At 40.0% G+C, this 27,741-nt stretch overlaps 1 protein-coding gene across 1 annotated transcript in view; it reads right to left on the minus strand.

The window, feature by feature from the left end:
- EMCN (endomucin) overlaps window positions 1-27,741 on the minus strand; it is a 72,932-nt gene continuing 45,191 nt past the window's right edge. The window contains exons 6-13 of the mRNA XM_064419264.1: window positions 27,017-27,139; window positions 21,097-21,129; window positions 18,338-18,409; window positions 16,695-16,790; window positions 14,995-15,019; window positions 13,928-13,989; window positions 2,961-3,023; window positions 1-1,720 (exon numbers count right to left, since the gene is read on the minus strand). Coding sequence (XP_064275334.1) covers window positions 2,965-3,023; window positions 13,928-13,989; window positions 14,995-15,019; window positions 16,695-16,790; window positions 18,338-18,409; window positions 21,097-21,129; window positions 27,017-27,139 — 470 coding nt within the window. The 3' untranslated portion in view covers window positions 1-1,720; window positions 2,961-2,964. The remainder of the gene's footprint in view (window positions 1,721-2,960; window positions 3,024-13,927; window positions 13,990-14,994; window positions 15,020-16,694; window positions 16,791-18,337; window positions 18,410-21,096; window positions 21,130-27,016; window positions 27,140-27,741) is intronic.

Here is a 27,741-nt window from a genome sequence, read left to right on the forward strand (position 1 = left end):
TTAATAAAGATAATAAATTTTAATAGGCAGATTTTTTTTTTCTTGACACAGCATGGTAGTTTATGAACAGATTTTGCACAAAACCACAGATATTTCACAATATTTATCTGCTTTTCTCTACTGTCCTTTCACTATGATACAATACACTACAAAATACCTTAGGTTTTTAAACAACATTAAAATCCACGACTGCTTTTTTTTTGAAGGAAACCTCATCAATCAGGAACCAGAATAGTTGCAGATGCCAACTAGCATATTTTAGATGGCCTGACCTTTCCAAAGTAGGCATCCAAGACTTCTCTGCTCCTGAGGAACACAAGTGATCCAGGAATACCTGAATGAACCATGTAAGTTCAGCTGCAGCATGGACACTTGTTAGTTTCCCATCTTTTATTGAGCTTCACCAAAAGTCTCTCATGGTGCCACTAAGAAAGAAGATTGTCAGACCCAACAAAGTGAGACTAAGAGCAACAGCCAAGCACAGGGAAAGAAACACTTTTCAGATTTGTCTATAGACATGAAGTAATAAATCTGCTCAATCTCTCACCATCATGCTAGGCAAGTTTTAATATTTCAGAGAAGGAAATTGGAGAGAAAAGTTCCTCAAAAGAATTGCATCAATAGGTATCAAAACTTAGATGATTGTCCAGGATCTTGGCCCTGCACTTAGACCACCAGTTGTCTTCTTTCCATTTCCCAATTTAAAAAAGGTAGTTCTTGGAATGCTACAGTCAGTGGATTGAGACTGAGCAGATGCTTACAGTAATACAACTTTCAAACATTTATAGTTCTAGAAAGGTAGGGTACATGCAGGCAGAAGCACTACTTGATATTTTGGAACTGCCAGCTCTGTACAAATTATGAGTGTCTGTAATTAGCACTTGAAACACTCTTTGAACTTCCAGAATTATTCAATAACCCGCAGGAATCCCATGCATTGCTCAGAACACAGGGAAGAAGGTTCATCTGTGAAATTGCTTACCTTGCTGATTCCCACTGTGTGCCCCAGGCTATATGGGAGTCATATCTGCAGCACACATAATGCAATTAGCCAAGGAACAGGTGAAAACCAGCTATTGCCTGCTACATTGCAAGGATTATGTTCAGTAATTTACAGAATTTCAAAGAGCCTCAGTGCAAGGTATATTCCTCCCTTCACAGAAAAGAAGCACACACTTCAGCATCTCAGCCAGGCATCCCACCCTGTAAACACTTATGACAAGCAAAGCATGTGCTACAGTGAGAAGTCTCATGCAAATCACTGAATTAATTTTCATAGTGGCTGTTTGCCCAGTCCTGTTTCAAGGGTCTGGTCTTGTTTGTATTCTGCTACATACAACTAAAATATCCCTAGCTATCATAAGTTCAACAAAGTATGCTGACATATTCCTTCCTGTGTGTGCAGAAAACATTTTTAGTAGCTACTATGCAAACATCACCAAATTTTTACATCATCTTCATTCATTTTGTTTTTACATTCTCTTCAACCTTGTTTCCCTGCTTTTACTATATGTGAAAATAATAAATATACATGGTATACCAGTTATTAAGCCATCAAAAAAATTACATGTCATTCCAGAAGGGAAAGGAGATGCTTGAGATTTAGAAGTCAAAACAAGGGTTCTGATGGTAAAAAGCTTCAGCTTCTCCACATTTCCCATTGAAACAAAACTTTGGTGAGATGTTCCTGCATATTGAGATAAAACAGGCTGCTTCACATCTGAAATGACAAGAGCATCGCAAGATTATTATTCCAGGTAAGGTTGTTCAGGAACATAAGAGTAAGCTAAAATGGAAGACAGAATAAATCCAGTATGGGATAGACAATAAGGATCAAATTTATTGTCCAGGCCCTTGTCCTGGGCCCACACAAATTGAACCATTTCTGGGTTTTAGTAATGTAGGCAAAACTGTATTCTGCTGCTCTAATTCAAGGAACAAAGGAAAGCTCAGTCTCTACCTAGGGGAAATGAGAATAGGTCAAAACCATCAAAGATGTTCTTCACATTTCTGGTCATTTCCCAGTGGACACTGATGGCACCCATGCTAGAGGGGCTTCATTCTACAGCACTGGTGGGAGTCTGGGCTTCACCAGAGCCTCTCTCGGGTCCGTCCCACGTGTGCTGTGACACCCAGTTCCTCAGGACATCCTTGTCCCCTGCCTCCTGCTCCTCCTGTGACACAGGGCCCTTCCACAGCTGCTTCCTCCTCCCACCCTCAGCAAAGGACCACAGCTGTCCACAAATGAGAAAAGCAGCTCCATGGGAAGTGGATATTGTGGTGCCTGAGAAAGCTTCATATTCGAAGGAAAATTCAGCACCCACATCAATAACTGTATTTCAGAGTGCTCTGATGGTCTCTGCCCTTTCATACATAAAAATACCATCCAGCACTTGCTATAATTTAACCACCTAGGATTTCAAGCCATAATAAATCACCTCAATAAAAATTCCTGGATTTTGCATTAAGTGAAAAAGATTCAGATTTTTCATGAGGAAAAAAAAAAAAGGAGTAAAAAACTTCTGGGTACCAAATTTATTTTTCTTTCTTTCTTTTTTTTTTAAATAGGTATCTGCCCTTAAAAATCTATCGTTTCTCACACAGAAATTATTTATTTATTAATTATCTCTCAAGCAGAAAGAAAATTCACCCAGGGGTTTACACCCAGGAAATGCTGAACTGTTAAAGTCACGTGCTCTTCCTTATAAAGCTCTGTGAGCTGGCAGCTTCTTCAGCCCCTCAGTTTGCCTGTGAATCTGGTCACAGTGGGGTGCTCCAGCTGAGCTTTGTTTAAGCCATTTTTCCTTGAGGCTGCTGACAACTAAAGTAATTTCTCCTTTTGGCTTGCATTTTTAACCCTTTTTTTTTTAGTTACATGGCACAATCCTGAGATTAAAAAGTATTAAAAGGATTAACAAACACTAATGTTACGGGATGGAAAACAAAAGCTATAAACTTACGTATTTATTGCTGAGATGTGAAGAGTTGTCGAGTTTTATTCTTCCCATGAGATGAGTGCTCTCCTAAGAAACAGGAAATACATTTGCATCAGATAAACATGGAAAGACAGATAAACATGGAAATGAGTCTAGCAGGAACACATCATTGACCAATGTACAAACCAGCCAGACTCCTTGTCAGATTTATTTCACAGCAAAAACTGTCCACAAAATAGATTTTTACCACTCTTCCTATTTTATAGATTATTTCCCCTGTGATTTGCTCATTAACGCTGGGTTACTTCCACAAAGTATTTTCCAAGGCAGTTCTCAAGGGGGTTGAAGAGGAATAAGAGTTTAATTAATTTATAGCTATAATCAGAACACTGAATTATAAAAAAGAGAAGATAGAACTATAAAGTTAATTTTTGCCAGTAACACTGACATCAGCTCAGTTCATCCTCCAAAGCAGAAGGATGAACATTTAAGAACTTGACACAGTTCTCAATATTCTTTCCCTGGAGAAGCCAGAGCCACATGGAAACAGGCAGGAGGGCAGGAAAACCCAAATATCTCCTTCTGCCTCCTTGCTCACCTGCAGGAGACAATTTAATTCCTCATGCCCACATGAGAGGCAAGGAAGTGATGTATTACATTTCAGGAGAAGTGAATATGTATTCAAAACCTACAAACGATCAATGGCCTAGGGTTGCAAATTGTAATACAAATTAGGATTATGAAAAAATTCACTGATTAGGCATTTAAATAATTAGCAGCCAAATTAAATAGTTGCACTCCTGAAGAGAATTGAAAAGACTTATCAATAGTTTTGAGACAGCTTTGCTTCACAGCTTCACAGCAAAAAAAAAGGTCTTTAATTTAGTGCAGCTTTTGGGAGATGAGTAGAAGACTTGGTATCTGCTAAAAATTGTTCAACAATAGTGAGCTGGAATGGTGTTCACTTCCTAAGTGTTCAATTTTGGAAAAAAAAAATTAAAATAATTTTGAACTGTTGCTAAGATGGAGTTTCAGAACCTCTTATCATGTCAAATTTCAGGTAGGGCAAAGAAAAGCACAAGTTTCTGCTAGGAAAAAACTGGAACATCTTAACAGGACATATTTTTGGTAGGTGAAACATTTTTGCTAGATAAAAATCTTGTACTGAAAAGCTAAAATAAATGGAAACAGTTCAAATATTGCACAGCTTTATACTAGAAAAGGAATGAGATTTTCAAGAACTCTCTTTTTTTAAAAAAACAATTATTTTTCCTTCTGCATGTTTCTACTTTCCTGCTTTAATATACAAAAATAGAAGACTAAATAGGGGACAGAAGAGAGAAATTGGCAAAACTGTATAAAAAAGAAGTTGTTGGAGAAATTAATTGTGGCATGTTGGAGAAATTAAATGTGACGTGCAGAAGATACTATCCAATAGTAGTAATAAATATCAGTACATTGTTATCAGTTCCACTCTCAGCTGGCTGTTCTGCAGACAGATTTCCATGGAAGCACCCCAGGAAAATAACATGTCTAAAGGCAGGCTCCAGAGTAACTCAGCTCCCTGGATAACAGCCCATCTGTGCCAATAGACTGTGGATCAGAGAATGGAGTGGGAGCAGCACTGGCTGCAGAAGGCAGAGTGCTTGAGAGGCACCTGCCAACAGTGGTGGCCGGGCCAGAGAGGTGACTCTGCCCTTCTGCAGACCCTGGGACAGCAGCACACAGACACTCACACGCCCTATCCAGATGTCCTGGTGCTAAACCCCTCATCCCTGGAACATCCCCCTTATTCCTGGGGAAATGTCCTCCCACAATAGCGGTGTCTGCTGAGGGATGGGTGCAAGCATTGCGCTGCTTTGCTGCTGCACTTCCAAGAGGGCAGGAGCCTGCAAGCCTTGGGAAACAAAAGGAAGTTATGGCTATTCCATGGTTGCAAAAGTGCCTGAAGATTATTCATGGTAAGGTCTGTAATTGCTAGTGCCAGCCAACAATTCAGTGATGAAGAGACAATGATTGTGCACTGGAGATGGAGGGGTCACAGATGCTCTCTGTTCAAAAGATAAAAGAGTAGTGGGTGGGTTTAGATACAGGGCTGCAGTACTCCTGGAGACTGCACAGAGAAGTGTCCAGATCCATTTTGGAGTTTAATGGTTCAGCAGTTTGATATTCTGCTGAATACCCAGTTGCAGCTCAAAGGGAAAACCAAGAAGAACATTCAAGTTAGCTGCAAGTAAGAAGACATTTATGTTGATCTCAAAACAGCCTTAACTGACACAAAGAGATTCCAAGACTGGGATTCCAAGACCCAAATTTGTCCCAAAACAAATGGACTGAACCTTGCTTCTCATAAGGGAAATGAAAAACAAGTACTTGTGTTTAGTAGTTTGTTAGAACAGATGGCATTTTAATAGACTGAAGAAATAATTTCACACTGAATTTTTTTCTGATTGAGAAAATACAGTGTGCAGTAGAGATGCTCAACCAGTCCACATACATTGCAAGGCCTTGAATGCTGTCACAGGATCATAGAATTGTTGAGTTTGGAAAGGACCTTTAAAATCATCAAGTCCACCTGTCAACCTAGCAACATCACCACGTTCACCACAGAACCATGTCCTCAAGTGCCACATCCACACATTTTTTGAACACCTCCAGTAATGATGACTTTACCATTTACATGCTGTTCCAATGCTTAAAAACCCTTTTTTTGTGAAGAAATATTCCCCAATATCCAGTCTAAACTCCCTTGGCACAACCTGAGGCTATCATTGAAAGAGAAAGGCTATAGTTCCACAAAATATACCAAAAAGAGCAACATCATCAGTAAAAAACTGGGATTTTATTTATTCTGGATTATGCATTTAGAGAAGGATGACACACATATTCTATCGTTATGAACCAAGAGATGGAAGATATCAGGAGAAATTTGAACCATCAGCTTCTCACAATATAGGTATTCAGTATCTTGCATAAGGTATTATTAGTTGATCCAATCTGATGGCTGCTATGGCAATACATTTCCAAAATGGAATGAAATCTTGAAATTGGAGGACAGAGTTGAACAAACACTCCAGAAAGGAGACGTGGTCAATCAAAAATGAAATTGAAGAGAAACAGAAGAATTGACATTTCAAAAGAAAAAAACCAAAATCCTCTGATATGACGTGAAAACAAGGAAAGCCAATGGGATGACCTGAACTGCAGGAATATGGCCCAAAGCTTGCTCAATTGATCCTCACTGAAATTGCAAGATTTCAGGAAAGGCAATGAAATCTCGAAATTGAAGGACAGAGTTGAACAAACATTCCAGAAAGGAGATATGGTCAATCAAAAATGAAGTTGAAAAATCCAGAAAATTTGAAATGGAGTGACTACAACTAATTGTACTGAGATGAAATGTGGTGCAGGGAAAAGGACCAAAACTTGCCCAAATTATTCCCTTTGAAATCCCTACAATCAGGAAAAAAAGGGAAACAAAGAGACAGAAGAGAAACAGAAAAATTGAAATTTCAAAAAAAAAAACCCCAAAACCTGATATGACATGAAAACAAAGAAAGCCAATGGGATGATCTGAAGTGCACAAATACGGCCTGAAGCTTGCCCAATTGATCCTCATTGAAATCGCAAGATTTCATTCCCTTTTGTGAAAAGGAAAATCAGAAAAAATCAGATACTGACATGGAAGTTTTAGGTGACATGCCAAGCCTGCCTTTACACCCTATATTCTCTTTGCGAGAGAATATAGGGTGTAAACTCTTCCAGCGCTGCATCTCTTTGTTGATTTTGGTCTGAAATTGGATTGCAAAAACCAAGACATAAGCATCTTTAAGTCTCTATTACTGTCATATAACAGGCAGATCTGTTGTTAAACTGTCAGGTTTATTGCTGCAGGAGGCTGCAGATACCACAGCAAACAAGACAAATTTGTGCAATTAACAGTTACTGAAAAAGTATGAAGCACCAAGGATAACTAGCCTGATTAAGGATGTCTCCTAGCCAGATGCTGCTGGAAGACCATGGTGTAGGACATGTTACTGGACTCCTTTCCTGATTGTCACACTGCCTTTCACCTCTTGTGATCCACCCTCTAACAAATCCTCTTTGAGTGGATTTGAGGTTACAGAGATCAAGGGTTCCAGCAGGTACAGCTGGCTCAGGTGATGGTTCCTTAGTCCCAATACTATAGGAGACAACTTGCACAATACAGCACTGGTTTTTCATGTACACAGCCTCCATGTGGCACCGTTTGAACACTTCTACCAGAGCCCTGGTCACTGATCCACCCAAAGAAATTGGCAGTGTAGGCACTGGGTCTGATCCAATATGCCCTGCACACTTCCTCCTCTAAAACATGGTCATGTTCAAAAGGATAAAGACAAGGAAGATGTACAAGAAAAAAAGAATTGTACTCATAAATCCTCATCCTTCAACATATTTGTTTTAAGTGCATGGAAAGTAGAATTAGTACCCAGCTACTGAGGGCTCTTCCAAGCCAAAGGATAACCAGAAAAGCAAGAGTGCTGCAGTGAAAATGCAGTGTTTTCTTCCTAATTAAAATTTCACTTCTGCAGTATTTGTTTCGATTTTTCACTCACAAAGATACTCATTTCCAACCATTAATGTTGCATTCTGATGCCAGCGTATGTGAATAAGTAATGGGTACAATCAGCTGAAATTACAGATTGCAATAAGATCAGTTTTGAAGCTCTGAAACAAACATTACTTTGTCTCACTGTTGTAGAAGGATATTGTATTAATCTCACTGCATTTTTCTCTCTCCTCCTGCCCCTCCACATTTGATTCAGAATCTGAATATATTATTCAGAATACGCATACACTGCAGAACACCATGACATAAAAGAGAGTACAGACTGTGTACTATGAGTACAGAAAGTCTTTGACCTGGGTAAAGACCTCTGACATTACTGGGGAAGCTGAAAGAAGAAGGATGTAAAAACAGTCTTTCATATAAAAATGGGCTGTACTTCATCTCAGATTACATTGTCTCTAAGAAGAAATTAGTTGTGCTGTTATTTCACTGTAATATCTGCTGCTGAGAAATTGCCTGTAAGTGGCAATCAGATTTGGAGCAAAGAATTAAAGCAAGGTTTTAATAAAATCTGATTGCAGAAGCCTATCTTTCATAAAAGTATAAAATTACCTCTGCAGACAGAGGAATCAAAATGCCTATTTTTACCACACTGAACTGAAAGAAAGATGCTGGAGAGCAGCATTAAGTGGGAACCAGTGGTTGGGTTTGGTGTGGGCCAGTGGGTCCAGCACCTGCAATGTGCTGCATCTCCCCTGCCACACACTTCACCATTTCCCTGCAAATTGCTCCTCACCACTGCCAGCACGCCAGAAGGGTCTGAACAATCCACCATGGCAGAGAGAGGGTGTGTGGAAAGTTCAGGTGAAGGACAGGAAGGCAATTCCTGCTCAACAGGCAGGAGGTGGCTCCCTCACAGGGAGCATCTCAGAAAACTGCAGGGTGGAAAGTCAGGAAATGCTTCACAGGGGAAAACATCATCTGACCCTCAGCCGGCTGAGTGTAAGAGACTGGTTAAAAAACCCTTGAAAATATGTACAGCTCATAAACCAAATTAGAAATACAGAAGGAAACATATGCCATTTTGACTACAGTTTGACTATGTTTTTGACAACATTTTTGTCCAAAAGTTTCAGCTGGAAGTGTGTGCAGTCAGAACTTTGTGGTGTGAGTAAATACAAACAGAGTCCAACCACAAGCTAAGAAAGTTTATTCTACAGTTCCTGAGAAGAAGAAACAGAACTTCAGGCTATTATACAATACACGGTTAAAAAAATAGAGTATCAGCAAATGAGAAAAGGAGAGGGAAAGAAGTACTTGGTATGTTCCTCTGTTGCAAGGGGACCCTTTTTTATAAAGCAGCTTCTAGGTGTTCTACGTGCAGGGGTAAAAACATAAGACCCTGAAACTACATCTCAGACTAGCAAACAAAAATAATCAATATCATACCCTACATTAGCAGGAGCACCTGCTCTTACCACTCCTAAGCATGCAATGTGCCAGCAGGCTGCTCTTCACTGACCTACACTGCTTATCCTGCAAGGAAGTGGAAGAGGGAAGGGAATTTCCATTGACAGAGTCACTCATCTAGTGACACAGATTCTTCACCTGCTCCTAGAAACATCCATACAGATCCTAGACATAATAAGAAAGAGGTCAAAGTCCCAGTGTATGTTAAGAAACCTCATGGCCCACTATGGAGTCATGCTCCCTCACAGAGGTAAATTTCCCTGGGCTGGGTCCCTAATGAGGTAAACCCTGAAGATTTCTTACCTTCTTAAATGCAATGGCCCATGCTCAGATGTACTCTGCACCATTGTACCAAAACCACAACTCTGATTTGATGAGTGAGGCAGAACAATTAGTCTCAGCACTAGGAGGGTTATGGAAAGCAGTGATGAAGACATTGTCATCTGACCAGACTGTTTCAGAACACCACAGGATTTTCCATGTCCAAGCCCTAGCCCTGCAGTGGGTTGTCTTGAGGTACATTCAGCTGAAGCAGGTAACAGCTCTAAGGCCATCATTACTGTTGAACAGCAGCAGCTTTTGGAAGAGATGTGGAGCATATGGAGAATGCACATTTTCCTGCCTCCTTGGTTCATCTTTGCACTGCACTGCCACTAGAGAGCGCCTCTAGGTATTAACTGATCTCTTTCTCCAGTGTGATTGCAGTAAGTTAAGGGGTTTCAAATGGAACAGGTTAGGTGTCTCCCAAATACCCATCTTTGCCTGACATATTTTCCCATTTCTGTTTAGTAACAACACTTGTATTTTTTTTTCTTTTTTTTGTTCACAGGGGGGCATCTTGGGAAGCCCAAATGCAGACATGTGCCACAAATCCTTCTCAAGCCACTTTCCATTTCAGGTGCCTCACCAAAATCTGAGCTACCTCAGCTCTGACACATTTAACACCCTGTCAGCAAATTCAGTGCAAAGCAGGCAATATCTCTACAAGCCAAGTAAGTAATATCCTACCCTTTCACCTCAAAACAGCTCAGTCTGGTTATAAATCATGCTTTATTGGATCAGCTTATGCTTAGGTGCCAGGATTATACCTAACATGTCTGAAATATTATGTCACTTGCACATCCCTATGAGACTTTACATTGACTATTTAAATGGTGTGCTTCTACTAAAAAGGCCTTTCACACATTTTGCCTGCTCTAGAACAATTATTCCAGGCTAGGGCCATAAAAGAAAATTCTGAAGTCAAGTATCAATGCTTCTATCACACATCATTCACCTGTATGTAGTAGTCTTACCCAAATTTCTATTCACCAACCTTTCTGTAACTGAGAAATTTTCATCCCTCAACATTTTTCATGAGTCCTAAAAAGGTGATCAATACCTTTGCTGTTTTTCAGTGTAATACACAAGAACCCTTACAGAATAAGTTAGGTCTCTTTTCAAGACAGGCAATACTTTAACCTCATGGCTGATGGTATTGATCTCTTACTCATCAATTAAAACCCTTCATCTTATATTCTCAGGAAATATAACTATCACTGACAAGCTAAGTGTGCAGTTCTGTGGGCTGTGTTGAATCACAAATAAATATTTTTTCAGGTAGATTTTCCAGAATGCTGTATTTTAAAAGACCATTTATTCTCCCCAAGGGGAGCCACCCTAAATTTGCCTGTACCATCAACATGAAATGGCTGCCAAAAATCCTGCATTTGTACATTAGTGTGAAACTTTTGAGATGATTTTTATCCTAGTTGAATTTTCAAGTAAGATGCAAGAACAGGCACTTATCTTGCATCAGGTGTTGCAGCTCACTGATAAACATGCATGAAAAATTTTCTCAGTCTAGTTTAGTTTTTTCTAGTATTATACTTTATATCCATTCTACACCAGTTGTGCCTTAGAGCTCAAGGCCATTAGCAATTCCATCTTTCTAAGAAGAGTTATAAAAAATGACAATATTAAAGCTCCATTTCACCTAGTTCTCCTGATGATTCTACTCCATTAAAAACATTACTTTAGTCCAGGCTTAATTTAAAACTATTCTTTTCCTGCATTCTTTCACATTAATTGTAGGTATTTGAAATAATATTCTTGATTAAATTTAATTCAGCTGTGCCTCTGAAAAAGGAGTCTTTCCTTTTTCTTTCATTTCATATTCACTACCTAATTTTAGAAGTCCTAAAATAGGATCCTTCAGGAGTCAATGGACTGCCACAGGTCAGCCCATTCCAGCTCAAGATAGATGTCCAAGGCAGATGGGATAAACAACCCTCTGGACACATACCTCTCTTTCAACTATGTGCAGCTAGCATGGTTTTTAGACAGATAAAAGAAGGCAAGATTAAACTCACCATAACTTTTGATCAAGATCTATGCACAGCACTGACATAGGATCAGTGTTGCTTGCTTGAACAGTTTGTAGGTCCTTAGTTGTCCTGCATGTATTTTGCAAAATTGTACAATCTCAAAATCTTCTGTTTGGAATGAAAAACAAAAATGAAGGGGAAAAATAGAATGTATGCTTCTAATAAAGCTTAATTTGAATACATATCAAAGCAGAACTTCATTGTAGATATGTTTGACCTTAGGGAGGAGCTGCCTATTGATAGTGAGAGGATGAGGTAGCCCTGCCTGTGAAGTTAAGGCTGCTCTTTAGATCTTTCTAATTTCAGCCTTTCTAGTCACTGCTTTTTGTAGTTTTGTTGGTACGTACAGAGACAGCCACAACATACACTTTCTAAACAACTGGACCAAGGAAAAAGAAGAAAACTTGTAAAGAAGTTTTATGCAGGGCAATTGTTGTCAGTAGTTGTGAGAAGGCCCAAGAGTCAGGCAGTTCTTGTGTCTATACCATGAGAAACATCTCCTTTATGCCTGAGCTTTTAATAAAGCAAGGATATCTGATTCAAATGGGGAGGCATCCTAATATATTTTAAATTCCTGTATGAGTGACAAATATTTCTGGAAGAAACAGACCCCTTTGCCAGAGTGCTTTTTATTTAAGAAGCACTTAACTTCTTAAACTCCAAAAACCCAGGCAGAAGCAGGACTCAATTTCTGTGAAAGCATGTTTAATTTTAAACATGTAATGATGTAAGATTCAAGAGAAAATGGCAGCTAGTTTAAATATGAATTGTATTAATGAGATGAGAGGAAGAATCTTACCTTTTAGTGGTTATGACTTAAACCTTCTAATTATAGCATGCATACATCATAGTTCAGTAAAAAAGAATATCAAGCATCCTCTGGATGGAAGATGCTCAGATATTTGGTGAACCAGTAGCTAATTAACAGGTAACAGAGCTCATCTTGTGGAAAAAGGGAAAAAAACCCCTGAGCCTGTGTCTTTTCCCATTTACCCTACTTTAAACCACAAACAATTCTGCTACTGTCAATGAAGTCACTTTGTTTTTGAAATGGCATGAGGGCAGAATCAATAAAAAAAAGTCCATTAATTAGTTTCTAACTTCATTCAGCTTTCAAAACAAACAAACAAAAAAGTGCAACTTTAAGAAAACATACACACAACTCCATACTACAAATAAGCTAAAAGTCCATTCCCAAAGACATTCTCTAAAAAAAAAAAAAACAAAAAAAAAATCCCAAATCATGAAGCTCTGAAGTGCTTCATGGCCTCTAAAGTGCCAAAGTGTAGTTTGCCTTTACCCAGCAGCAGTGGGACAGAACTGATGTGTCCTGTGATGTAGCAGGCCCTTCCTGTCCCCCTCTACCCCCTAGCTCTGTGTCAAGAGGCCATGGGGATCTTGCACAACTCTGGTTTGCTGCAAGGGATGCCAGAGATGCCCTGTGAGTGTTTTGGATTGCACAAAAGCTTCTGGGAGTTGCAGGGAAGGCTGGAGAGACCAAACTGTGCCTCTCCAGCAAGCAGAGGATAGTTCAGATGAAGTGCTGTATTTCAGAGGAGTTCCCAAGGATTTGGACAAAAGGAGAGAGCAGCTATTGGTCACACTAAGAAATGTCAGTAGGAGAAACAGATGGCCAAAAAGCTTAAAAACAAAATAAGAGTATTATACCTAAAAAGTAGAAAGTAAGACACTTTTTCTGGAAGGACTTTTGCAGGTGAGGGGGGACCTACATGACTGAGAAAGCATTGGGTGAAGGTGTGAAATTACCACAACTATCTCTACCATGAGAGATTTAGGGGTTTTGGTTGTTTAGTCAGAATTCTTTTCTGCCTCAGTGCCACTCCATTTTTTTTTTTTTTTTTGCAGAACCTATAACTGCATCCATCTCTTTGCTTTGAGATTTTTCTTTCTTTTGTGTACGTTACCAGTAACCTTTGTTGCTTTAGGCTTTATTACCACAGATTTTGTAATAACCTGAAGCACAGGACAGAGGGATTTGCAATGAGAGCAGAATTTTGAATGCAAAGGGTGACTGAGTATGGGGCTGACTGAACACTGCTGACACCAACTCCAACAGAAGCCTGATTACATACAGCACTGGTTCCCAAACCTTTTGATCCCTGGGATATTAGCTCAGTTGCTTGGAGCATGGTAATAATAACACCAAGGTTGTGGGTGTGATCTTCACATGGGCCATTCACTTAAGTTCACCTGAGGGTCCCTTCCAACTCAGAACATGCTGTGATTCTGATATTACCAGTCTTCAAACTTCCTTGTACAGCCAGACCTAGCTGATAAATACCATGATCACTGTTATGCCTCAATATCCCTAGCTAAATCGCTTACCATCAATGATTTAAATAAAATATTTTACTAAACCAGTCGTATTTATCACTCCCAAATACTAACAGCACACACAGTACAGCTGAACAGCAGCTCTACAGGATCACACTCTGGGGATTTGCTCTATAGAAGAATTGCTTGCAGTGACTTTTACCTGACAGGAACTGAAGATGGGTTTGCTATTGGAAATCACATCCCAAAAACTGCTCTTCTCTGAGCTCAGATAGGGAAACAGATATACACACAAATGAAACACTCACCAGTCTCAGAAGAAGTTGTCTTCACAGAAAGAAGTTTGACTCCTTCTTTATCTGACTGGGCCCTGTTGAAGTCAGAAAACATTTAAGCAGTCAGCACACATGTGGGTCATGTCCAAACAAAACTAAGATTTTGGTCCTGAGGAGGCAGCACCTACTTCAGTCTAAACTGGCAGGCTCAAAATGGGCTTTGCATGGGGTCAGGTGGTGGAAAATACCACCTGAAAATATGACAACATCTCTGAAAATATCTTTCTCTTAAAATATGTAATAAATCAGGTTTCATTACTCCAGGTTTAATCTAGAACTTCACAGAAGAGGAGGGAAAAGGAGGAATATTTTTTTCTGTCAATGCAAACCTTTTAGCCATGTTGAATTGCAAAGAAGGACCACTTCAGATGTCCAGGGAGTCAGAGCTACCAAGTAAACCAGCAGCCTAAATGTTGCTTTTGGCCATGCAAGCAGCCACTGCCAGGCTCAATGGCCTTTAGTTTCTATCTTCTAATGGATCTTTCTCAGCTCCCCTCTCCTCACACTCCTTAAGCCACTACTATTTCAACTATGCAAATGGTCTAGTGGAAACAAGATGGGACAGAGGAACATGATATAATGGGGAACAAGTGATATATATATATATATATATATAAAATCCAGAATGAAAAGGAAACATGTTAAAAAGAGAGAAAACATGAACAAAAGAAGTGGGGTGGGAAAAGATGAGGGGGTAGAGGAGAGGGATCAATGGGGTAAAAAGTGAAAAAAAAGACAGAAAAAAGACTGGGCCAGTGAGTCCTGTGGTACAGCAGAAGCTGTCTATCCATTTCAAAAGTATCAACTGCAAGACAGTTGAGAGTCACTACATCTCTATGCATGCTGAAACAGCTGCTTGTCATGCATACAGGTCTACAATAACTGCAAGTGCAGCACTTTCAACAGGATATTTCTCTTTGGGGTGGCAACTCATTAAGATATTTAAACAGAGGAAGATCAAAGAAAATCCTATGCAAAATTTGTTACATTTACAAGTGCCCTCTGATAGATCTCAAAGCAAAGAAAAGGATTCAACCTACTGTTCAGCGCCATTCTCTTGTCTCTCTGGAAGAAGAAAAAAAGTTAATATCATTTTGATTGCTGGAACTCAAACCCCAAATATTTAGATATGGCTATTGCAGTTTCTGGCAGAAGGCTCAGTTGTAATTTTGCAGTATTGCATTAAGTTCATAAACACAATCAACCAGCTTGAATAGTAATTGTTATTTTTCTGGTCATCTATGGAAGTGAACTGATGTTGCTTGTACCAACACTTCTGGAAACCAGGGAGAATGACATTTGACTTGTGCAAGAGCACAACAGAAACATGTTTTTCCCTGCAGCTCCCAAATCCCTGGGTAGCTGGCACAGAGGATTTGAGCATGCCATGGTTCTCAAGTACACAACAACTGATCTAAAAGATGCAGGGTAAGGGGACTGAGGGAACAAGGGTATTCCTGAGGCTGTACCCCCAGGGATAGAGCCTGGCACAATATCTGGGAACAGTTTGTCATCCCCTTCGATGAGAAACAGGTTTATCTCCAAAATGAATCATATGCTGAATGTATTTTACGCTTATGTGCAAGTGTGGGCAGATGGAAGGGGCCAGGGGGTTACATCAGAGATATGGAGCCAACTCCATGGCACCAAGCACAGGGGAAGTGCACTGGATAGACCTGGGCAAATCCTACAGGAAGCACTGTAGATATCTATTCTACTTTCCAAATGAGTTTGCAAATAGAGTGCCTGATGACATTTGTGCACAGGGGAGGCTGGTAAGGAAATGTTCTTCATCTCACATCTTTATCTCCTGACTCTGAATATTCCGTAATTTCCTAAGTAAGGATCACACCTTCCTCTGTTTATCTGGGTCTGTTTTTCCATGTCATTGGCTAAATTGGTTGTGACACACTGTTTGTCTTGGTTTACAGCTTCAACACCCTGTTGTGATTTTGTATTTCCAAGGCCTGGTGATTTTACAGTTCTGCACAGGTCTCCTAATTCATGCCAGCTCACAGGGACAGAAAAACCACAGTCTGGATCAGATCTGGAATTTCACTTAATGGAAATTTACACTTACCTGTGGCCTACTTGGGTGACCCTGAAACATTTGGCAAATAGACTTTGATGGACTATATGACAATATAACCCATTATCTTGAGTATTTAATGGAGAGCAGAGAAACAGATACTGACTTTACCTGCTTTGTCAAAATGACTATTTCTGAAAATACTGTTTGCTCAGGGATTTTGCTCCACGCACATTTTACTGTAACTGGAAAATGTTACTCATGCATCATGTGCCTGTGTGTGTATGTATGTATGTATCAGATATATCCCTAAAAAATCCACTAATATTTCTTTGCCTGTATCTAGAAGAAAGAAAAAATAAATAAAGTAATTTTGTTGAATATCTTAGAATTTAGTTTTCACTGTCCATTTCTATCTGTTTGATTGTGTTAGCACAGGTGTTTGTTAGCTCTTTGTAGTTGCAAATGCATAAACAAAAAGCTTTACAGCATTATTTATTCTCCAAAAATCATTTTGGCTCACTCTGGTCTTCCTACTGATTTTGAAAATGAAGTGTTAGTTTCCCGCTTCAGGCAAAACACAAAATGCAAAAAGCTTTTCCCATCAGACTAGCACAACAGTGATGGTTAAGGTAATTCAAAAGAGATCTTTTAATAATAAAAAGCACATTGACTTCCCCCTGTCCCCTGCAGAGAAAGCAAACCAAATACCTGGAGTTTTCTTCTGGCACATTTTGTACAAAGCCACCAGTGAGAAGACAGAGAGGGTAATGACTATCAGGGTGATGACAATTGGCAAGATAACATCTGCAAAAGAGGGAGAACATAATTTTGGCTGCTGCCTCTGACTTAAATTGCATCTGTGTATAGGTGCTTGCACACACTAAGGTGAGAGGTACCTCCAGCTCCACTTCACCAATCATTACCCATTTCTCTGGAGAGGATAACCTACTGCTCCTGTTATTCTTCCTGCAACCACTGAGCCTCAGGCTTGGGTGCTTTGTGGAAGGAAGACAGGCTTGCTCCTTCTCCTACCTTTACTCCTTCCCTGACACTCATGCTGCCCTGTGGAACTGGTTTCACCCATTTTTCAGTAAAAGAACAAGGTTTCAGCACCTGCTCCACTGGGCCCATCTTAATTTCAATGAAAATTTAAACTTGTCTCATCATTCAACCCAGTGCTGATGGCCTCCAAAGGTTTTGTGAGAAACTCATGTTCTAAAAATAGTTTTTTTAAACATTAAATTTATTTTTTCCTCTTTTTAGAAAAAAATAAAGAAAAAAAAAGGAAAAAAAAAGAGCAGTCTGAAATTCAGCAACTGAAGTGATTATTTTGCTTTTAACATTGTGCACCCAGAAAGACACCAAGGAATTACATAATTCAGTAACATTCCCCACAGCACTTAAACCAGGGATAGAAAATGCAAGATCTCCTTTTAAAATGAGGACATTTCTTTCCTTTTATTATTTCCCACCATCTGTCATTTCCTGACAGGTGTTTCCCAGCCAAGAAGCAAAAAAAGGAAAGAATTATGTAATGAAGAGAAGCTTTCCCTAGGAAATATATAAGTCCAGCTTTTCCCTTTTTATCATTTCTCTGGCAGCAACTGGCCACATTCAAATTCAGCAGGCACCCTCCTTCCTGCTGGCCTAAACCCTGTGTCAGGGGGAGGATGCATTCAATGGCTCTTGATGCAATTAATATTTAATGCTAATATACATGCATCCTTGCATGTATGGAACTAGAGGGAGACAGTTTACAGTGGAAAAACGTCAAGCATACTTTGCTTAGTCAGTACTCTGGCTTGGAAATGGCAAAGCTGCAGCACCACTCTTGCCCCAGAGAGCCATAATATTAAAATGAGAGATTAAGTAGCATGCATCACGCAAATATCAAGTGCTTAAAGAGTCTGCAGAAGACTGCCTCCTAGACCTTCTCTCCCATGACAATATGAATAATATATTCAGATCATACATTCACAACAATACATTCATACAATATGTACAACATATACATGAGCAACTTTTTCTTATGTTCCCTTGTGTCTTCTCTCACAGGGGATGACTATTTCTGGTGGTTTTTTGTTTTTTTTTTCAATTTCACTACTTTGAATCAGTCCTTGGGAATAATTGTGCTGGTCTACAGTGACAGCAGTGTCAACTTATTGAGCTCTGTTTCTCTTTGAGAGGAGTTTTATAACCAGCATTAATATTTGGTTTATAATAGGGCCTAAGTCTGGTAAGGCTAGAAGTAAAGCCGCCAGTTTCATTTGTCTGCTACTCCAATCACCCATTAAAAGCAAAACTGAACAACTGAAAACTCAAAAGCCAGATAATTAAGTAAGAATACTCACTAGAATAGCTGATATTACTCCCTGTATGAGTCTGGTTTCCAGAACTACTATTAGGGCTTTCAGAAGTGGGCTCTGCAAAAGAAATAGTGCCTTTTAGGTAAAAATGCATTGCCAGAATTCCCCAAACTGAAAAATTACCCTCACAAAACAACTTCTGTGTCCCCAGTTCTGGAGCTTCACTTGGTGCTTCCCATCTATACTTCTCCTCAACAACACTTGGATAACTGGGCAAGAGGAGTGGAAAAGTTCATCTAGCATGGCCTAAAGAAACAAGCACTTTGTATGGGTGCAGATTTCCCTAAGATCCTCTGCTTGTCTACTTACAGGTTATGAGCTACAAACTTTTTCGCTTTAGGAGGTTATGGTTCTGTTCAACATTACAAGATAATTTTTAACGAGTAAATAAACAAGAAAGATGGTGAAAATTAGACCTGTCTCCAAGAGAATAAAGACCAAAATATTTCACTGCTAATTAAAAAAAAAAGTGCTAATAGTAGATGAAGAAGTCTGAGGTGCAATATTAGTAGATAGCAAGTTTTCTTGAGTGTTGTTATAGAGGAGTCTGCCTGTTGTCTGCCCCATTTGGAGAGAGCAATGTTGTGAGCCTCTGGGGCATTTTTTAGGGCTAGGTTTAAAGGAATGCATTTCTCCCTTCAGGTGCTAATCTGAATTTGAGTCAGGTATCAACAACTCAAAATATTTATTACTTTGCTGCATACAGCCTATGAAAAAACAATCACTGAACTTCCAGAGAGAAAAGAGAAAATGCAAACATTGGCATTTCCCTAGGTACATTATATAGCACATGGGATAGCATTCCATATTGGATGGAGGCTTGAGTAGACAAGTTCTCACTGTCTCTGAAGGAGCTGACTGGCTGGACAGAGTGATGCAAGGTCAAGCATTTCCATTGCCTGGCTACACATCAGAAGTGGCTCTCAAACAAAGGTGTGTGGGGAAAGTGATCTGTTAAAAAAGGCTCCTAGCAGAGGCTATAGCTCCATATATAAGTAGTGAGAACATGGTGGCAATCACTGAAGTTCTGTTGGTCATGTAATTACAATCCACACCTGTAGGATTTCATGGTTTCTCTTCCCAAGAATAGAAGAGGGCTCAAATTGTAGGGTGGAAGCTATGAAATTAATTAAGTAATTAAAACAAATAACCTATGGCCATTTTGAGGTCTAGAATACAATTTTGTTCTACTAAGTCTCTGAAAGACATGTCCCTATTTTTACAGAAACTTTTATGTAGGCAGTACTTGTAACTCTAATCCACGGAGTTAGAGTAACAAATAAGGTTTGTTTGTCCCAACCATGTAGGAATTCCTCTTCCTTGCAAAACGGATTTTAAACTCACGCCCACTATTCAAAACTGTTTTGGTGGTTGTTTTCTTTCCCCCTTCCCCACTCTTCTACCTTCATTTGTCTGGACACAGAGAGAAGCCTCCTGGGGGAAAATGATCACTTACTAAGTGCTTGTGAGGTTCCTAAACAATACAGTCATAGCTGAGACATTCTGATGCTATAGTACAGGAAACAATCATTGTCCAAGACTTTATCTCTGAAAAATCACTGTTTCTTTAAAGCAGAAGTTTTCTTTCCCTTGGTGCCTGTCTGCTGAGGGGTGATAATGTAAAGTTGGAAACTGAGCCATCACCAAGTGACTAAAATAATTCCTATGCATTCTTAATTCCATGTGATTGCTTCAGATTTCCCAAGGAACTACTACTGCCTTTTTGTTACCTTATCTGGTATACTACCCATTGCCAGGGCAAGCAGGCAATTATCACGGCAGTGAGTTACCCTGGATACTGACTGGAAATATCAACAGAAACAAACTGCACTGAAAAACAGGAATGTGTATCCCCACATTTGTGCAGGAGGTGTGTGCCTCTCCTCGGGAGAAAAACTGAGGAAAACTGAGGACTGAAATCCACTGTTGTTTTTTTTAAATTGTTTATCTGTTAATTGACCAAGATGTGAGTAATAAAGGAAAGAAAAAAATCCATAGGTTAGCATTTAAACTACTTGTGACCATCAATAAGAAATATGACAGCTGAAAAAAACATTACTGAATAAAACAGAGTAAGGAACTAAAACCTTAAGCTCATTTCCCCACTTCTTTCATTAAAGTTTCTCACAAATCAGCCCCTCCTGTCTAGTTTGGTATGGATCTGAAAGATATTTTCCAGTTATGGAATAATCTGGGATCAGAATAAAAATGAATTGGAAAAATACATCCATCATGGTAACAGGAGGACCAAGATTTTGCAGGCAGCAGCAAGAACTGCAGGGACCAGTGCAGAAGAGACCGTTTCCTGATAAGCCCAGAGAAAGGAAAATAGGACAATACAGGTTCATTAGCACAGGAAACTTGCCTTACTCTGGGACTTGCTGCTCCTCACTACAGGAGGAGGAATGAGAGCCACTGACAAGAACAAGCTCCTTGGTAAACACTCTATTTATAACAGCTTCCCATTGCACCATGTAATATACCAGGCCTGATTTTTTCTGCAGTCCCACCCTGTTTTCTTTCCAATATCTGCCAGTCCAACATGGTATTCAGCTGAATTCACAGCAAATTACTCAACGCTACAAGCTGAACATCCCTCTTCCTCTTACTGTGTTTCAGGTACATTATTCCCCTAGATCCTTGCTCCCTGAACATTTCCTTTCCTCAGGCTGTCCTTCTCCCACCCCACACCAGCCTTTCTCATCAGTGTGCATAAATAAAGCAACCTCTTCTATTGCTCTTACTTGCTGAATTTGTTGGAGAGCTCGTGGGAAGGCCTGCAATGAAACAGAAAAATAGGTTTGTTAGTATCTGTTTTAGATGTCCAGAGTCTTCACATCATGCAAACCGGCAGACTCTAGGAAGATGCTCAATAACACCCACAACAAATGCTGCCCCAGAAGTGACATACTAACACTGTTCCCAAGCCCAGAAAGTCTGAGTTGTAAAAGTCTCCAGCCATCTCTTATAGATGGGAGCAGAATCCAAAGTCTGTGCTAGGTTGTTATTCTGCTCAAGAGAAGACAATCCTGAATTAATTGATACATTCCTTAAAAACTCCTCCTTCCAAAATCAAAAAAGTGCCTGGGAGTGAATAGCTGACATTTAACTGACAAGTAAGTGTTTTAATAAAAGAAAAAAATTGAGATACATCTTCAAGATCCCAAAACCTTTTAAAAAGAAATCTTTGTTTGTTATCTTGGTGCTTTTGGCTAGCAGACTGCCAAGCAGCAGAAGCAAGAGACACTGCTAATTAGAGAAGAAATTGACCTTACAGAGCACTGGGCACAATGCTTACTGGCTCTACTGTCAGCTTCCCCCAGCTACTTCAGAGGTTTTTGGTGCACAACATTTTTTGTTGTTGTTGTTGTTAACATGCTGCTGTTCCTGTGTGTTTAGACTGTAGCAGGCTTGGAAAATAGAGTGGCTGTGTCCTCTGTGTCCCAGCTGTGCCCAGGGTGGGGGATCACAGAGGCAACATCATGAAGGCAGCTGTAACTCCAGGCAGGCATTAAGCCTGTCCCCTGCCTGCCCAGGTTGCAGTGCTCATCTAAATCAGTTTCCCCAGGGAGCACAAATCCATTTTTATACCCTCACTACACCTTCTGTGCTGTGCACAAAGACAGCTCCTACCAGCAGAGCTGTAACACACATTGTTCTATTGCTGTGAACATACTCTTTGAAAACCAGAATGCTGCTCTTGCTTTTCCTTCTCTCTAAACACAATTAAAACCATTGATCACTTCAGCTGCTGGGGTGCAAATAACTGCTTTTGCTAATGGTACATGTGACAAAACTTAAACTGCATTTTAATCACAAACGAACATGAGAAGTATGTTTAGGTTGAAAAGCTAAGTACTTGAAAGTCAACAGTAAGAGCTCTTCTTGAACACACTAAATATTTGTAATGCTAAGTGTCCCGAATGCATACCATTACCTCACCCTGGCTTCCTAGAATGCAAAGGAGACTGTTTTCCTAAGCTTGTTGTCGTCTCATCAATCCATCTGCAAACAGCAATATCACTGTGCTCTAAGAGGATCTCTGTGATGAATCATTAGGCAATGTTTATAGCATGTTTGGATGACATTACCAAGCAAATGCCTTCAGGAAGTTAATAAATCACTTGTCAAAGGAGCAACACACAGTACACAATGCAGGAGGACACAAACCTGACATTAAGGAAATATCCAAATATGTTTTGCTTATTACCAGAATACTGCCTTTCCTTCAGCCTATAAGGTGTGGGATGCCATGATAAAAACACCATGTGAACACACAGCACGTGGGCAAACTAGCAAACTGTAAGGCCCTGTGTGTATATATTCTTGAAGAAGGGCAGAAGACTTTGTCAAGTGTTACAAATAGGTCACTTCTCTATGAAGTCACTTTGAACCTTGTCTTTCAAGTCTATGGAACTTTCCTTTGAAAGAGCTCCAACATTATAGCATAATTGAGCATTTTCCCTTGTATTCACTCTTACAAAAAAGATGAAGCATCAAGCATCTTGGTTCAAATGAAAACAAATAAATAGAAAAAGCATATGAAGCCCAAGACTGATATCCAAGTTCACCTCAAAGAGTTAACAGCTTTTCAAACCTGAATGCAGGTGACATAAGCGCAGGTGACATAAGTCTCTGCAAACAGGAAGGGCTGGGGGACGTGTACTTCAGTACCCACTGGCACAACCAAAAGCCATGTAGCTGTCCTGGCCAGACCTTGCTTCTTTGACAAACCCAGACAACAGAAATTATCCTGGGGGGAAACATGACAGCAGCCACCTGCCCTTTCTTTCTGGGCCTCTGCTATTTTTTAAGAACTGCACACACCTACACACAATAATACTACCAGCATTTTCCCAGAAGGTATCTCACCCAGATTTTGCTAGAGCATGAAACATTAAATTGGAAAAATCTCATGCCTTCCTTTCTCTCCCTGTCTCCAGTATGCAAGCAAGGCACTGGTTCACCCTCTGTTCTGATATCAGTCTTGCCACACAAACAAAGCTGTGCTTATCTGAGTGATTCAGCAGGTGCTTTCAGTTTGCATTTTCCAAATAACCATCCAGTGCCCTTTTCGGTGTGGGCTCACATGCTGCTGTTCTCCAGAAAGAGAAGAACAGAAGGAAAAGCAGCATTTCACTTGGTAACAGTTACTGTAGTTGCTCTAGCTGCCTGTACAAAGCTTGCTACCCTCCTTTGGGGCTGCTAGCAAGATGCTCTGCATAAATAATCTGGGAAGATTTCCAGATTCATCATGAAAAGTGAGGTGTGCAACACTGGCTGTGCTGGGTTCCTCCTTGTGCAGTAAGGAGGACAAGGATAAAAAATTTGGCACATGACCATGGTTTGATTTGAAATTACCTGTCTGAATCAGTTCAGCACTGGTGAGAAGGTCGACAGATGGAGGAAGAGACCAATAACTAAACTCTCCCCACTCTGTTCTGCAACAGCCACTACCTAAGCAGCCTGGATACCCTGCAGTTCGCTACTTCTGTTTTTTGGAGTGCAGCCACATCCAACTGTGTTCACTGGCAAAACAAATGAATACATTTGGCTGATTACTCAGAGGGGATATACCACAATATAAATCAAAGCAAAATTAAAAACTTGAAAAAGCCTTTCTTGCCTTGACCACACCATAGATCTGTAACAGTGTTAACTGAGGCTTTGCTGTGTTTTCTATCTTCCAGGAACTTCTGGTTTTGTGTCTCTCTCTTTGTGAAGGAGCTGAAGATACAGTGGGTAATTTTTACCTAATATCAGTATCCAGAGTTCCTGCAGTTTGTGTACAGAAAGAGTCTACTGTCTTACTAGTCTTACTCATACAAATTTTTCTCAGGGAGATGCCTCCTGTGAATCAAGTGAGTAGGATTTATAATTGGAGGAGTGCAATAAAGATATCAATAGATGAAGCAGGTTGATTCATCTGACAGTTTATTATAATAGATCATTTAATCTTACCACCCTGCTGGGTGAACTTAAGCTCATACTGCTTTATGGATTTTTTTTGTTGTTTAGATCACAGAATAAAAAGCCACAATACTTGAGTTTCTCAGATGTATTTAGACTCTAATCTCCAATTTTTCGTTATTTGAACAAAAGGAGAAAATTAAATATTAGCAAGCAATCCTCTGTGGAGGTGGAGGAGGAGTGGGCGGTATATTCTGCATGACAGCCAAAGTTAAAGAAGTGCATGTGTCAATGGCACGCATGCAGGTGGCTCTCTTTGCTAAAAACAGTCCTCATTGCCTTCTCTAGCCTGGGTGAGCACTACGCAGCACCTCCTCTGTGGCTGGTGCTTGCAATCTCCTTTAATACAGCAATACTGTTCTCTGATGTTCCTACACGTTCTTTCCCAGGCTCCCCCACTCTGAGTCGCTCTCCAGCTCTCTGTAGCACTCCTCCCACACCCTGATCTTTTGATATGGCTGATTGGAAATTTCTCTGTAAAATGTGCTTTCTTCTTTTTCTGCATCAAGAAAGGAAACTTTCACCAAAATGGCATTTTTTTTAAAAATGGAAAATGGTCTCAAAACTAAACATATTTAGCCAGTTGGATTATTTTGGTTGGGCATACCAAAGAGAAATGTTCTGGTTTGCATCCATTTCACATTAATTTGTCTTCTCCTGAGCTCCCACGCAGAAGATGTGCCTCAGACACCTCCAGCTTGCAAGTTATTCTATCCCCCATGGGCTGCAGCCTTGGCACACACCAGCCCCTGCTCTGGTGAGCAAAAGGCACCTAGCCCCTGAATGTGAAGTTCTGGAGACCTAGGAATAAATAATCTAATGGCAGTGAGAGAGGTGGCATTTCCTCTAGTCTCAGCACAGGATGAAACAACTGGCTTCACACTTGCATTGCCTTCAAGTTATTAGGGTACAGCATATGGCTTCCCCTAGGCCTGAGCAGAGAGGAGAAAAAATCTGTTTAGAAGGAACCAAGACATTTTTCTTTAAGCTTTTAACACATACAGAAAATAAGGAAGCAAGGGTGGTCTAAGGCTTAACCATTTGGGATAAGCTACCTAACACATCAGGGTGAGAAAGGGGATTTCTTGAATACACAATCTTCAAGAAAGAAGCCAGGGTCTGGTGCTATGAGGAGACAGGAAAGGTGATAGTGTGGAAATCCTGGTGTGGGCAGAAGTGATTTTGAAATGGCAGTTTTATGGGAACTCGGAGCACTGGCTATGCCAATAATACCTAGACTGACTGCCCCTGGATGGATGGGCTCTTTCTGTCTCAGCCAGGCAATTATAGATCTGGCATCTTGGGTAGTCTCTGAGCTCAAGAAGATTTACTGCTTTTGCAGCAGAGTAAGCTGAGTAAGATGATGACTTTTGCAAACAGACCCCAGGAAGGTTGTAAAACTTTCTTGACAAATTTTAAGCGTAAGATGTAATTACATACATAGCATAGTAGGTAATTCAATACACATGATTCTCAGTCAGATATGCATTACAATTTAATATTAACCTGGAGAATTTACCTGAGTGAGAGACCTTTTAATTAAAAATGTTGTAATTTACTGTTTTATTGCAGTATAGCAATGGTGAGGTTTCCATACTATGCCTGTATTTGCCAAAAGACATGAAACCTAACAGGAAAGTCAAGTAACCACAGGTCACAGTATATGCTTTATGAGGAATGGGCTTATTGAAATAATTGCAAAGACTTCTCTCTGAATCAGTGGCCTTGGATTGACTTTAACTTCCTTAAAGTGCTTTAATCTTTTTGCATGCTTCCAAGCATTTCAGTGCATAGTGAGCATATTGCTCCACTTTTATATCCAATCCTATCCTTTATGAGGAAACATCACAGTACACACATGTGCTTATCTCCCACAAACACAATCCAAAGGTTGGCAAAAAGGGTCTTGTATCCCTTGGGGGATGTTAAGCATTACTATTAATAACAGGGATATGCAAACAAAGACAGTGTCCTTGTTTGATTTACATACATGTAGCCAAGAGTAAGTACTAAATGAAGGGAAGGCCCAAGAGACCTTAGGCAAACCTGAATAAGTGGTTCTTCAAAACCTAGGAAAGTTAAGCAGCTAGAAGTATAATAAATGATCATTCATATGACCTGGCATCTGCATTCACCACAGTGTTTCTTAGTGAATACATACACTAAAACACACTCAGAAAAACAGTAAGATCAGACTGGAGTTGAGAAGAATTGATACATTTTTGACCTTGCATGCGACCATGCTGTACTTTGAACAACATCATTTAATTGGCAATATGCATAAAATTTCTCTCCAGATTTTTTAACAACTGCAAAAATTATAGTTGTTTTCTCCTTTGTCTCCTCTGCCTTGCAGCCAGGGAAGTTATCTTGATGACCTCCTCTGACAGCCAATGCTACACAATGACCTCACACAGCATATATGAAGATTACTATTGTATGAAGATTACTATTATCACTTGTAATTTATATCCTCCTGTAATGACACCACGTATCTCAAGTGAATGTTTGGAACTTCACCCATCACTCAACACTCACAAGGCTAGGTGACGTGAACACTGTGTACCCTGCATGAAGAAGGAGATGTGGTCCTCATTCCATCACAATGCACAGCAAATGAAGAAAACACTCAAAATTACTTGCATCCCCTAACTGCTTGCATAGAGAAAGAAAGTGCATGTTTTCAAGACTTACCTGAGGTTCCGGAAACAGAAGTGTTTGTTTTAGGAGAGACTGTAGAAGAAAAAGAGCGTCCCGTAGTAGATGCAGCATCCAAACTCTCATTTTGTGCTGATTGTGCTCCACTTGCTTGTGTAGCTGGAAATGAGAGAGATGTTCAGGTAAGAGGCACCTGCACAAGCATTGTCTTAGATCCCAGACCATCCCTCAGACAAATGCTCTGGCCATCACAGAAAAGACGAAATGTAAGAAAGCACAACATGTTCTGGCACTGCTCTCGAGGAACAAACCATCCCTATGGAATTGTTACTACTGGCACAGTTGAGGCACCTCCAAAGCACATTGCAGCAAGAGAAACAGCCTCATATCTATGCAGAAGTCAACCCAGAGCTCTGAATTGGGACCCTAGAATAGACAGTGTTGCACAAAGAGCAACATGAGCAGAAGAGAAAAGCTCAACTTGCTGCCCTCTATATTTTCCTTCATTTTAAAATCAATCAATCAAGCTTCAGTTACAACTGTCACATAATGTGATACTGTATAAATTTTAGGGATTGTAATTAAGCAAAGAATTAATTATTTCATGTGCCATTAAGCCCTAGGAAATAACATATCCCTGAATACTAGCGTGTGAAAAATAGTCTTATTTCTCCTCTCACTCAGTCAACAGGAGATCAAGGCTATTGTGTGACAAGATTTGCAGCCTAAGGTGAGGCCAAGACAATGGTGGACATGACCTG

Source organism: Passer domesticus, chromosome 4 (genome assembly GCF_036417665.1).
Source record: "Passer domesticus isolate bPasDom1 chromosome 4, bPasDom1.hap1, whole genome shotgun sequence".
Lineage (NCBI taxonomy): Eukaryota > Metazoa > Chordata > Aves > Passeriformes > Passeridae > Passer > Passer domesticus.